General features: G+C 36.7%; 1 protein-coding gene across 1 annotated transcript in view; it reads right to left on the reverse strand.

Annotated features, from left to right (window-relative positions):
* The window catches only part of CCDC102B (coiled-coil domain containing 102B), a 186,268-nt gene that overhangs the window by 160,213 nt on the left and 12,937 nt on the right, over window positions 1–13,118 (reverse strand). Inside the window, exons 3-5 of the mRNA XM_064507151.1 lie at window positions 9,961–10,581; window positions 7,776–7,993; window positions 3,032–3,140 (exon numbers count right to left, since the gene is read on the reverse strand). Coding sequence (XP_064363221.1) covers window positions 3,032–3,140; window positions 7,776–7,993; window positions 9,961–10,554 — 921 coding nt within the window. The 5' untranslated portion in view covers window positions 10,555–10,581. The remainder of the gene's footprint in view (window positions 1–3,031; window positions 3,141–7,775; window positions 7,994–9,960; window positions 10,582–13,118) is intronic.

The raw sequence follows: 13,118 nt of genomic DNA on the forward strand, positions 1-13,118 counted from the left end.
GAATTATGACAAGCTAAAACCCTACTCAGTGATCAAACAGAAAATACAGGACGGAAATCTGAAGGAACTCAAATATGACAGACAAACAAACATCCAAGACAACAAAATAACATCTTTGAAAGTGAAGTTTCATTTACACATGCATCCTTCCAGCAGATTCACACATGTGACAATTCTCCAGTAACTTTGAGATGATTGGTAGACATGAAGCTTTTGACTTTGACAAGCTTTTCCAGCTTGTAACTGAAAATCGAAATTTAAGAAAACTGCTTACTATCTTTTCCAAAAGGAGAAAGGAAAGATAACTAATTTTCCTGGATTATTCCAAATCTGAGATGTTAAATTTATAGGAATTTTTTTATTCCATTTATTCCATTACATAACATTTAGTTATATAAATACACATTTTGGGTTTTGTTGAAACAAGAGGTTCTCAACATATTTTTCTGAAAGCTAAATCCCGAAAGATGCAACTTAATTTTATTGTCTTCCACTCATGAACCCTGATTGAAATGAAACATTCCTTCATACCCAGGCAATGTACCTAAATTCCTCCTTTCTTCTTTTAAAGAAGTATATTGCTTTCCAGCATCACAACTACACCATGAGTTCCCACCTTAGCCAAGTCAGCCTCCTAACACATCTGCTTGTTTTCACAAGTATTAAGAGTATTATCCCTTCTTGCACTTGGATGATGCTGTCCTTGGAGACCTGCTAGCTTTGGTGAGCTCCTTTGCTACCTCACATGGGAGGAGCTACTACCAGCAGCCTAGTCCACCTACTAGTTTCCTGACTAAGCCAAATTTCCTTTCCTAAAGTCCAGAGTCTGTACTCTGCTACAGTCTTTCTCACTTCCCTCAGGACCATGAGCTCCACTATTTCAAAGTCACTACTGACAAGGATGTTACTGATCATCACATCTCCAATGAGTTCCTACACATCAGTCAACAGCAGATCCAGCTATGCATCATCACTGGCTGGACTATCAAATACCTACAGCAAGAAATTATTCCTGACATTCTCCAGAAATCCCTTTGACTGTCTGCATCCAGCCATGTTGTCTTTCCAGCAGCTGCCCCCCATGAACACCAGGCTCTGCAATTCAGAGACTTCCTTGACTTTTTTTAAGAGTTTATTTGCTTCCTTATCAGGTAGTCTGTGACAAACTCCCACCACAACGTCGCTCTTACTGGCTTCTCCTCCAACCCCAAGCCACAAACTCTTAATCAGACTGTTGGCTATCCCACAGGAGAGCTCCACAGACCTGAGGGAAACCTTCATCTCCTCACCCACCCTTCCATGCCTGTCTTTCCTTCAGAGCTTGCAGTTGTTCAAGCTGAGCCACCATATCTTAGTTATTCAACAATACTGTACTTTTGTGATCACACAGAGCTTTAGTTTCTCCTGTTTGTTTCCCAAGATGCATGCATTTGTGTATCAACACCTAAAACAGGTGTCCCTTTGCCTTGTTTTATCATTCCTGAAGTCTCTTGTTCCCATCATCCTGAGGTTTTCACCCTGACTGCCACTTTACTGTCATTGCCTATGCCCACCATCTCCAGTTTAAAGCTCTCCTCACCAGGTTGGCCAGTTTATTGGATTGAGGAAACAGCACCTGGGCCACCATGACCTCAACCCTCTCCCCATAGCTGTGCCATCACTCTCGATGTGCCCCGGATCTCCTCAGCAGTATTGCTGGAGCCCACACAAACAAGCAGCAGGGAGTAGCAGCCCAAGTCAGCAATCCCTCTGCAACATCCTGGATCCAAGCCCCCAGCAAGCAACAAGCCCCTCTAGAAAGAAAACAGGGAACATGGAGATTTCTGTCTCCACAGAAGGGAGACTCCCCCTACTGTCACCCAGCACCTTCTCCCAGTGTTAATGCACGGTTCAGGTTCAAGTCAGCCCTGGTGTCCCCCAGATACAGCTTTCTCCTCCTACCACAGGGGGCTATCCTGGGACTTGTGCTGTTTAACATCTTTATCACTGATTTGGAGAAGGGGACCAAGTGCACTCTCAGGTTTTAAGATGACACCAAACTGGGAGGAACAGTCAATGCACTTGAGGGCAAGGCTGCCATCCAAAGGGATGCCTAGGCAGGCTCAAAGAAGGGGCTGACAGGAACCTTATGCAATTCAGCAATGACAAAGTCCAGCACCTGAGAAGGAAGAGTCCCTTGCAACAACAGAGGTTGGGAAGTGACTGGCTGTCGAGCAGCGCTGCTGGAAAAGGCCTGGGGTCCTGGGAGGCAGCAAGCTGAGCATGAGCCAGCATGCAACAAACATGGCCAACAGCATCTCAGGCTGTTTTCATAGGAACAGAACCAATAGACTGACAAAAAGGATATACTCCTTTCCTCAGCACTTGTTAGACCACATCCAGAATACAACATCCAGTTTTTGGTGTAGGAAAGTCTTGGAAAAACTGGAGCAAGTTCAGCAGCAGGCCACCAAGATGGTCGGGGACTGGAGCACTTGCCCTGTGAGGAGAAGCTGACAGACTAGGGCTTGTTCAGCCTGCAACAGCTTCAGGGGCACCTAACAGTAACCCCTCAGCAGGAGGTAACAAGGAGGTTATTGAGGCAACAAAGCCAGGCCCTTCACAATGGTGCAAGCTGGTAGGATGACAGACAATGGGCATAGGCTGGAACAAGAGAGGTTCTGACTGGCTATATGGAAAAACTTTTTCACCATCAGAAGAGTCAAGAGTACAACAGGTTGCTCAGAGAGGCTATGCAGTTTCCATCCTTAGAGGTTTTCAAGGCTTGACTGGGTAAAAGCCCTGAACAACCAGACCTGACCTCGAAGCTGACCCTGCTTTGAGCAGGAGATTGGACTAGAGACCTCTTGAGATACCTTCCAACTTGCAGTATCCTATGATCCTATAGAAAATACCATTTTCAAACAAACTTAGTCTTCGTTACCCAAAACAAACTTGGGTAAATAGTTGCTTTATCATTTTCCTGAACCCTAGATAAGATTTTATTCTTAGTTACACTATTTCACGTGTTAATGATGTATTGCCAACATACCTGTTTCAGACTTTCCAGCTTGGATTGTTTAAGTTCTTCATATTTCCATTTCCAAAGAGACAAATCATTTTCCATCTTTTCCACCTCTTTTTCCAGAAACATATTCATTCTGAAAAAAAATTTTAACAATCATCATTTTCATACATTTTAACAATCAGCATCTTCTTGCAGATGATGACAGATAAATGATTTTGAATTTCCTTTTCGTAGCTTCAATTTTGTTTTGCTGCCTTTATCATCTGTATATTTTTTAATTAAAGGTCTACATGATAAAATTATCCCAAGAGATTTACAAAAAATAAAACTGAAGAGAACAAAGAAATCTAGTAGTATAAAATAGGCTTAAAATGTGGGGCTAAAATGAAACAAATTTGAAAATGGAATTCAGTCAGTTACTGATTTAGGTAGCCTAGTACATGGTGGGAATAGCAGAGATCCTCAGAGAAAAAGTGCTGTATCACTTTTTTCTGGACACATGCAAAGGATTATTCTGATCATATATGTATGAGAAACTATATACACTATATAGACAGTACTGAACAGAAATCAAATAAGAACTACTTTAGATGTGAGAAAAATTTTAAATGTGTGTATATCCTCTTGCCATTTCAAAAAATAATTGCTCCTCAAGGAAAACAGTAGAAATGCTTTAGAGAAGTGGACTATTAAGCTCAGAAGTACTACATCCTCATTAAAGTGACAACTTCAAGTACTTGCCTCTGGAATGCCATAGGAACAGAAAGTCTACTACTACATTCAGGATTGTATTTAGGATATAGAACTCATGAAGAATGAACAATGATTCTTTAGGGAGAGGAACTGTATTACTGTATTACTGAAACAATGAACTTGGATTGCGACTTTTGCCTCTCTTAAAACATGGAAAATATTTTCAGCCATTCAGGAAAGAATGAAAGAAATACAAAGTAAAGGAAGCACAATATATGTTCTTTTCTTTGAGACCCATTAAAAATTTATTTCTGTGTTCACATCAGATGCTATTAGCCAAGTTCCATAGATAAGAATGAACTTCTCATAATTTTACCCCTACTGTCATAATTTCATCTCACATTTGTGCAATGTGTATGCATCATTTTGCAGTTGAGTAACAAAACAGAATTGCAACCATAATTATAAATGAAAGAAAAAGTAGTTTTAATTACAAATAAAAGCTTTCAAATAATAGTTCTAATGCTTGTATGAAATCAAATCACAGTGTAAAATCCCTGAATATTCTATTGCCTGTAAACATCAACATAAATAAAATATATAATATAATAAAGCATATAAAATCAGGACCCTGAAGTAATCTAAAATCTTAAAACCAGTGAAACTACAGAAACATGATTATGCTGGAGATTAAAATTTTATATTATATAAAATCTGTGAAACTATAGAGATGAAGGGATAGTATACTAAAAAAGATAAAAATATCGGAACAGCTGAAAACAGAAGTCTAACACTGGCAGTAAACTATTGTATGCCACAGATGTTAGGCTAACAGAATTTGTCAGCCTTTTGACCAAGGGTATCATTGCCAGATGGGCTAAAACTACATTTTGAGGATATTTGTTTTAAAATTCACAACAATATTGTTGACTTTAAGGAATTAAACCAAAGGGTATCCATGCAACTTGTCTCTGGGGCATGCCTATGCAGCACAATGCAGGCTTGTGCAGAGATACTAGAGCTACCATTGAGTGATCTGGCTCAGTTCCTGGAAGCAACGCTTGCTACACTAATGAAGCAATCCACTTGAGCAAAATAGCTTGTGGTTATTTCTTCTTTTACAATTAAACCAAATTCTCTTAAATTAGGGATTTTATTTTTCTGCATTTATATAGCACATACCACAGTTTATCTCAGAAAACACCTATGGATCCCATAATGTTGCAGTAATAAAATAAACACCACCACTGACAAAGCAAAGTGGAGCAAGATGACTTCTGTCCTGTAAAGAGCCTAAGATATACATTACAAGTGAACAGTTTTTCTCCTAAAAAATGAGATTTCTTGGAGGAAAGGCTTCATGACTTTATTGGGAAAACAGAAGAATTAGTAAGAAAGACATATAATAGAATGGAAAGTGGAAGCATGAAAGATAATACTTTAAAAAATAGTTTACCAAAGTGGCTGTACTGAACACAGTTTTAAGACCTGGTCTAATCTAAAGAGGAAAAGTGAATTGTCCAGTATGTGGTTCTTAGTTAGAAGATACTACTTTTATTTTGTGTTACAGTACAATGTACACATCGTAAATGGAATCAGGTCCCCCCAATGCTACCAACTGCAAGAAGCCATCCTGACTGCATAAAGTCTACTGTCTAAATAAAAAAACAGACAAAGAATGGGAAAAGGAATATAGCAGAGATCAGTGAAGCAGCTTACTAATATGTAAGCAAAGGAGCAAGATCAGAGCATTTTTAATAGATCTTTTGACTATTTTAACTCTCTGTTAGCTAGTCAAATCTACCCATCCAGCCCTAAGCAATTCCTCTTGAGTATCATCAACTGCCATGGCAGTTGATGGGCTTTTGGTTCTGGACCAAAGAAAAAAAGCTCGTAAGTTCAAAGTGAAGCAAATTAAAACCCTGAAACTATAAGACATTTAAATGAGAACAGCGATCCAAAAGGTGACTAAAGGTAACTATTTTAGGAAAATGATTCTTTAAAGCATTGAGTAACTCACAAGATCTTTAATTCCCATTCATGTCAATGGAACCTCAAATGTGTATTTGATATAAGACATCTGTTTCTAGTAGAGCATTTTTGTGTGTGATTTTACATTGTGATCCCAGTCAAGAAGTTCTTAAAAAGTCAAAACATAGACTTTGAGGTCTTTTTTTTCTAAGGCTCATCTCTTTTTGTGTGTAGTGATTTCTGATTCCTGGCTTAAGATGTTTTGGTAGTACTGAAGATAACTCAGAATATAAAAAGTGTAGATCCTGTCACAGTGAGGAAGCATAACATGTTATGCAGAGACTAGTTAAGTCACCAGCACGTCTGAACCGTGGCTCTGCGTGAGCTATCTTGAGTCTGGGAAGATTGTAACCACAGTTCTGGAGTACTGCATGCAAACCAATAAACTCTGGGGAAAGGTCCTGCACTGAAAGCAAGATCACACTGACTGCCAAGGTAACCTTCGGCCTAGGGGTTCAAGCTGTCTGTAATCCAAGCTTGCTTTCGATGCAGCGCAGCTGTGTGTCCTTGGCTCATGTTTACTGAGAAAATTGCTAAGTTGTGAGAAAGAAGCTGTGAGAAAGTCCTTAGTCAGGACTCATGCAAGTTAAGAAAAGTAAAATGCAAACAGAGGTGAGATTGTTGTAATAGTGGTTATTAGTGGCTCAAGGATTCAGGAGCAAAAATACTGACATGAACAAATATAAAACCCTAAAAGAAAAACTGGGAATTAGAAGACGGCAACTCAGCAGAACCAGAGCTCAGCCCATTCCCATGAGTAATGGAGACCAGCTCTTTCGCAGCTGGCTGATGACATTGGCCTGGCCAGCAAAGACTCATAGGGTGCCTCAGGGCAAAGGTGACCATGTTAATGCTTATCCCACTAACATTTTTCCTAGATATCTATTGTGTGCACTGCCAAAAGGAATTGCTTCATACTCTTTAAGTTGTGTATATTCTGCTTACAGAATATTTTCTCTTTGTGCACAGGAAATGCTGCCCAAATGAAGCGACCTAAAGAAGTTGTTGTTACAGCAAGGCCTGCTTTTAAGTGAAAATCACTGCTCTTTGTGGATTTACTGCCTGAGGTTGGCACTGTCATTTGTTGCATATTGTAGAAATGCCCCAGTTTTTATACATTTCGGTAAAGTTATCATCATATACCATGATGGAGAACAGTCAATATGCATCTAAGGATAGGTATCCTAAAGATTCCAAACACAGGAGAATGGATATGAGGCACCAGTCTCTAACTCACGTGAAATACTATGACAAGCTTGAAAATTTAAGCATTTGAGGATTTTTGCTTCTACAAAAACCTAAATTTTTAGTAGATTAGAATATATTTCGGTCATCTGCTGCAATATAATTCAAATACAAAGTTATTGTATATTTTCTACAGCTATCTAATCCATATAACACAATACAGTAAATACCAGCTAGGAATGTAAAGGTTTTTTGTTTTTTGTTTTTTTTTTTTTTTTTTTTTGCTTCAGACTTTCACTAGTTACAGGACAATTATGAAAAAAACTGATAGGAAAAGAAATGCTTCATCATATCCTACCATTACAGACTTTCTGAAGTAAAACTATTGTATGTTTTTGCAATAGAAGAAATATTTTCTTGTACTACATCTGATTTTGAAGTCACAATCACAAAGTGCCTGAAGTGTCTTACTACTTCATACACCACATACTGCCTGTTTCCTTGCAGAGTCTTTTTGGTGTGATTCAGTCTTGCTCTGTACTGATCATCCTTAGGAAAGATCAAGGAATTCCTACCGATACAGAGAAGTATAAAACACATAAAGTGTTTCTTTAGCAAATGACAAAACATACTAAGGAAAACAAAAAAAAATACACACTATTGTGAAATCGTCCTTATGCTGAATTTTGCCTATAAATTATTTAAACAAAGCCTTGTTAATAGCAAATAATAAGTTAGAAATATCTAGGGGAACATATGAGCTATAAATGCAAAACATGTCACATCTATTTTAGAAAGTGCCTTAAAAATCTTTATTTTTAAAAGTGATTTCTCCAAGGAGGGTGTATTTTGCACTTACTCTCTTTCCTTCTGTAAGATTTTCTGCAACTCAGCCAAATGCAAATGCAAGACAGAAACATGTATTAAATCATTTTCCGATGTCTTAGTTGTATTGTCCAGGCTTTTTTTAGGTTCCTCCAAATAAATCCTGGAAACTCCTTTGGGAAAAGAATCAGGAAGCTTTGGAGTAATTTTTTTATTTTGTTTGCTTAGAACTTCTTTGACTACTTCCACATCCTGAGAAAACAGAAAAACATGATATCTGAGAAAAGCATAAATGAAGGGGAAAAGTCTGCAAGGCCTACCATGGCTCTTCCAAACATTTAAGTCATGCAAGGGAAAAAGAAAAAAAAAGTGCTAAGTAATCTCATGTACTAGCATAGGATGCAGATAGAATGTTATCTGTAATGCTACTGACTGCAAAAAAGCCATTTAATTTGGAGCAATCACTTTATCTTTGTCAGACGTCACACTCCAGAAAGAGTGCTTCTCATTTGGGCTAGTGTGAAGCCAAAACACAACTTCTCTGGGGTCTTGAAAAGAAACTCATTTACCAAGTTTCAGTCTTTTAAGAGACCTGTACTGACATCCCTTACACCCTGTGCTATAGCAAGGGCTATACTGCAAGATATTTCTAAGGCATCTTTGCTAAACAAATAGATTCCAGTCATCATTTGGCTAGATAGACCCATGAAATAAACAAAACCAAGAGTGCAATTTATACGTACAGATTGAGAAAGCTCTAGATAAAAACTCTTAAAAAAACCTCTAAAAACTCTCAGCATCTAATCTAAATCATGTTGAAACGACCAATAGACTTAAACAAGTTTTGTATAAGGATCAAAGTTATCTGCTTGACATACCAAACTGAGCTCTCATTTTGGAAACTAAAAGCAAGAGAAATGTCTATTTTGAGCATACAAATGTTTTGCATACAAAAACAAAAGAAGACATAAAAGAAAATAAAAAAAATCTTTTAAAATAAAATACATCTTTATTATTCGGAAGACTGAACATCTCCTATAAACAATAATTACCTTTAGAAATATAGTTGTTTTATTGCTGCTGAGTAATCATTTTAGTTTAAAATCTAATCACATTTTAGTGCATTACCAACATAGCTCTACTGAGTTTTTAGAACAATGCCTCAAATTTATGCTAAAAATAGTAAAATCCAATAAACAGACTGTTTTACATTCATATTTTTTTAAGAGAACATTTCTAAAAATAATGGTTGATATACTGCTTTTCTTTTTATTCAGCACATAGTGTAAGAAAGATATTTTTATTTACAATATTTTGCCAAAGATATTTTTTGCCAAACTTACCCTCCAATGCTGGTACTATTTTTTTCCAGAATTCACAGGAATATAGTGTAATTTATGTGCATTACAGAGTGAGTAAAATTTCTGAATGTAATACATTCAGATCTAAGGTCCTGATGATTCTCATTTAACTGAAGTTAAACTGATAATTTTCTGAATTTCTAGTGACTGCTTTCTGTCAGACAAATAGCAAAATAGTTTCTAGATGATGTTATTTATGATGGCTATACAATACATGCCAAGGCACAGAATTTAAAGTGGTAAAACAAGAGCAAATATTTCCATTTTGATGAAGATAATTGTGTTTCATGTAGAGCTAAGAACTGTATTAAACCATGTCCATACTTGATTATTTACTTTAATAAAACAGCTTAATTGCTTTCCTTGCCAAATAAAAATCTTGCTACTTTGCAGAAGAATTTGCCTCACCCATCCTCTCATTTTGGAAACTGCACTGAGGGAAAATTAAAGATTTTTTTAGACTTCAAGAACCTATGTTGCTTTTCTGGACATATAAAAGTACACAAGATATGGAGAATTCAGATTACAGTGGAGGTCTGTTACATTAAAACATGAAGGATAACGATCAGAATAGCACTGTAAGTCATTGGAGATAACAGCCTGCCTTGTAGCCTTAAGTAACAGAGTACTTAAATGTTTAGCTACAGTTGAGGGGTATGAATTGTTTTCCATGTTTCTCTATATTAGAAGCATTATGGGAAAAAGTTGGTTTTTTTTGTTTTTTTTTTTTTTTTTTTTTTTTTTTGCTATGGACTGGATCATGTAGTATTTTGGTCAAAATTTTTGAAAAATTCAATTCTAAATGCACATCCATAATCCCCTGCTTCTCCATGAACTAGAAAAGTCCTCATTCTTTACCTTTTTTGTGTCTTCTATCACCAGAATCTCCTTGGTTTTGCTCATATCTTTCACAGGTTCTTGTTCCAGAGACATTAACTGGTTTAGGTCTTCTTTTATACACAGCATTTCTGAACAACTGGATTCCTTTTTCCAAGAAATGATGTTTTTAAAATTCTCTTTCTCACTCACTAAATCTTGATTTATCTTTTTCAGCCTACTCAGCTCTTTCACAACAATCTCTAATTTGATTCTCAATTGTCTTGCTTCCTCTCGGGCTTTATTTCTTTCTGCTCTAACTTTGCTCCATTTCTCCCTCCAGTTAGCGGTACAATCTGACCACCAGCGCATGGTCTTCTCCATCTGGGCAGCTCTAGCTTTGACTTCTTCCAGTTCCCGAATTCTTATTGCTTCATAAATTTCCCAATTGCTGCTGTTATTTATATACACACATGGGTAATGAGAAGAATATGGGTAGAAACTTTGAGATGGGAGATTTGAATTGCACAGATTGCTAGCTGGTTGGCTACCTCCAGCTAATTCATAAGGCTGTCTTGGTTGGGCCTTAAAATCCTGTCTCTCTTCAGTTAGTTTCTGAGCAGAGCTGAGATTCATCTTTCAATTCTTAATCTAATTTCACTCCTGAAAAAGACAAAGACAATTAATGTAGTTTCCTCAGTTAAACTGTGTTATATAAAAAACCTCAAAGAGTGGTTTATTATACTGTTATAATAATGGTATAGAATTATTAACACTACTGTTAGGTGTTTCAGAAATATGCTTCATTGACAAGATATAGCTATTAAGATTATTTTATGTAATACATAAACATAAACAGGCATACTTATTTATTGACTAGGAATCATTAGCAAAGGAAATGTCCTTAAATATACAAAATGCTGTCAAAGTTCTTTGAGTCTAGAGAAATTAGGCAAGACCTTTCTTTCTTCAAGACAAGACTGAATTGAATTAATGTATATTTTAAAAGTCTAGTAAGAGAAAAGTATTTGTTTAGAACCACAGTCATGGATTTCCTTGCCTTCTTTCCAAAATTATGGAGCTCCATACTAGGTAAAACTTACCTTAAAATTTATGTACAATAAACAGGAAAAATAACAACAATTGGCCTTTGGATTTTGCACATATTTCAGAAGGAAAAAATCAAGTATTTTTACAGGGGATTTTATTTAGCTGTCTGCATTCCAGAAACAGTCCAGGAACTGTATTCCAAAGTTATTCTCAAAAGGCTAGCACTATCCTGCTATACTGTATTGCCTACATCATGATGATCTGGCTCTGCTAGTAAATCTTGTTGAATTCTTTTTTATTATTTATCCACTGCCACTCATTTGCCTAGAGGAAAAACAGTAACTCCTAAATTGCTTTCCCCCCTTGGGAAAGTGGATATGCGAACAGGCTGCACAGACTAACCACTTGTGTCTTCTTTTTTTTTTTTCTTTGGTATCTTAGAAAAAACTATAAATCTTGCTATACCAACAGAAGACTAAGTGGTTTAAAGTAAACATAATTGCTCCAGTATATAAATGTCCAGCTTTAAAAAAAATATGTTTATATGTAATGGTGATTAGTGTTAACACCTGTGCTTGAAACATAGAAAGCCAATAAAATAAATAAAATTCCAAAGAGTAATTTGGCATTATGATATAGTCCTATTTTATTTAGTGATAGCTGAATAGAAGTTTTCAGAGTTCCTGGCTCCCCATCAGATACAGCAAACATTTTGCCCAGCTGTTTTCAACTTTTAAGTGCTTTCCTGGACATCTATTTACTATTCATTACAGGCTTCTGCAGAACGGTTATAGTCAAGTATAGATATGATAGAAGGAAAAGGACAGATGTGGCCTCTAACTCCTTTCATTACTGCTGTCTGCTGTAGCACACCACCAGCCCCCACAACAACACTACACAGATGGAGCACAGCTGCTGCCAAAGCTTCATCACAGTTGAGGCTTTTTCTAGTTTCCTGACCTACTTCCAGAACTTTCATTTGAATAAAAATCATCCAAAACAGAAGTATTCCCAACTTTGGTTTTGAATGAGGCCCATTAGAGCCAAAATAATTAAATATTAAACTCTCACAGTAGGTTGTTACTTACATTTTTGTTTTGTGGTAATACCTTTGTTTCCTAAAGCTTCAATAATAATAATAAAATCAGTAAAATTTATATATGGTGCAATAGTTGAATTTCTAAATAGTACGACTTTGTCATACAATTTTTGCTTCTGTCCAAGACAGAGTAGACAGTAGACAAAGATGGACACATTCATCACTTTCTTCATAACCTGTAGGCTTTTTTGTGGATTTTTCTAGCCACCTTGTACATTCACTGGGAGAAGACAGACACTTGCAAAGTATACATTTGAATATTACAAATATTTAAAAATCTATAAAGTTGGAGGAAAAAAGGATAGAAGTAATTTGCTTTGGCTGAAACTTCAGAAGACCTGAGAAGAGAATAAAATCTTCATGCAACACAAAAACCTGTTGCAGTGGTTACGTTACTGCTTAAGCCAATCTAACCAGGGTGCTGCCAGAAAGAGCGGTGTCCTCCCCCCATGAACCTCCTCCCCTCCCCCTGTCGTGTTAGCTCTAATGGTCTTGAGGTTGGGGCACTGCCAGTTAAATCAAACTTGCTAGCCCAACTTAAAGCTGGTAATATTTGAAGTAGGGTTATATGATTCTCCTAGTTTTCAAACTCAGTGCAGTTTTATGATTGGTTAAAGTTTGCCTGCATTTTTCATCTCTGCACCTGACCTTCAAAAGAAAATGAAGAGTCAAAAGAAATAACTCCCCCTCCAGAAAACAGAGTATTGACCCAGTCTGAGGTGGTAAGGAGTAGGAAACGGTTGCATGTCTTAACTACCCCATGTGCTTTCCTGAAAATCTAAGCAAAACTGTTATTAGAAATCTACAAGACTGTAAGAGGAAGAATTGTGTCTTGCCATTTTTTTTAGAGACTTAGATCTCAGCATAATCCATTTCAGTGCCTATCTGTCCCATGATAAAAACATAAAATTTTAGGATAAAATATTATGATTTTTTGTTTGGATAAATGAAAAGATACTATGGATAGTGGTACTTCTAGAGTTATTTCTTCCATGTGACAAACTACATTCACAGTGACTTCAGTTGCAACTTTCAAATGGTAAATCCTGCA

This window comes from Dromaius novaehollandiae, chromosome 2 (genome assembly GCF_036370855.1).
Source record: "Dromaius novaehollandiae isolate bDroNov1 chromosome 2, bDroNov1.hap1, whole genome shotgun sequence".
NCBI lineage: Eukaryota > Metazoa > Chordata > Aves > Casuariiformes > Dromaiidae > Dromaius > Dromaius novaehollandiae.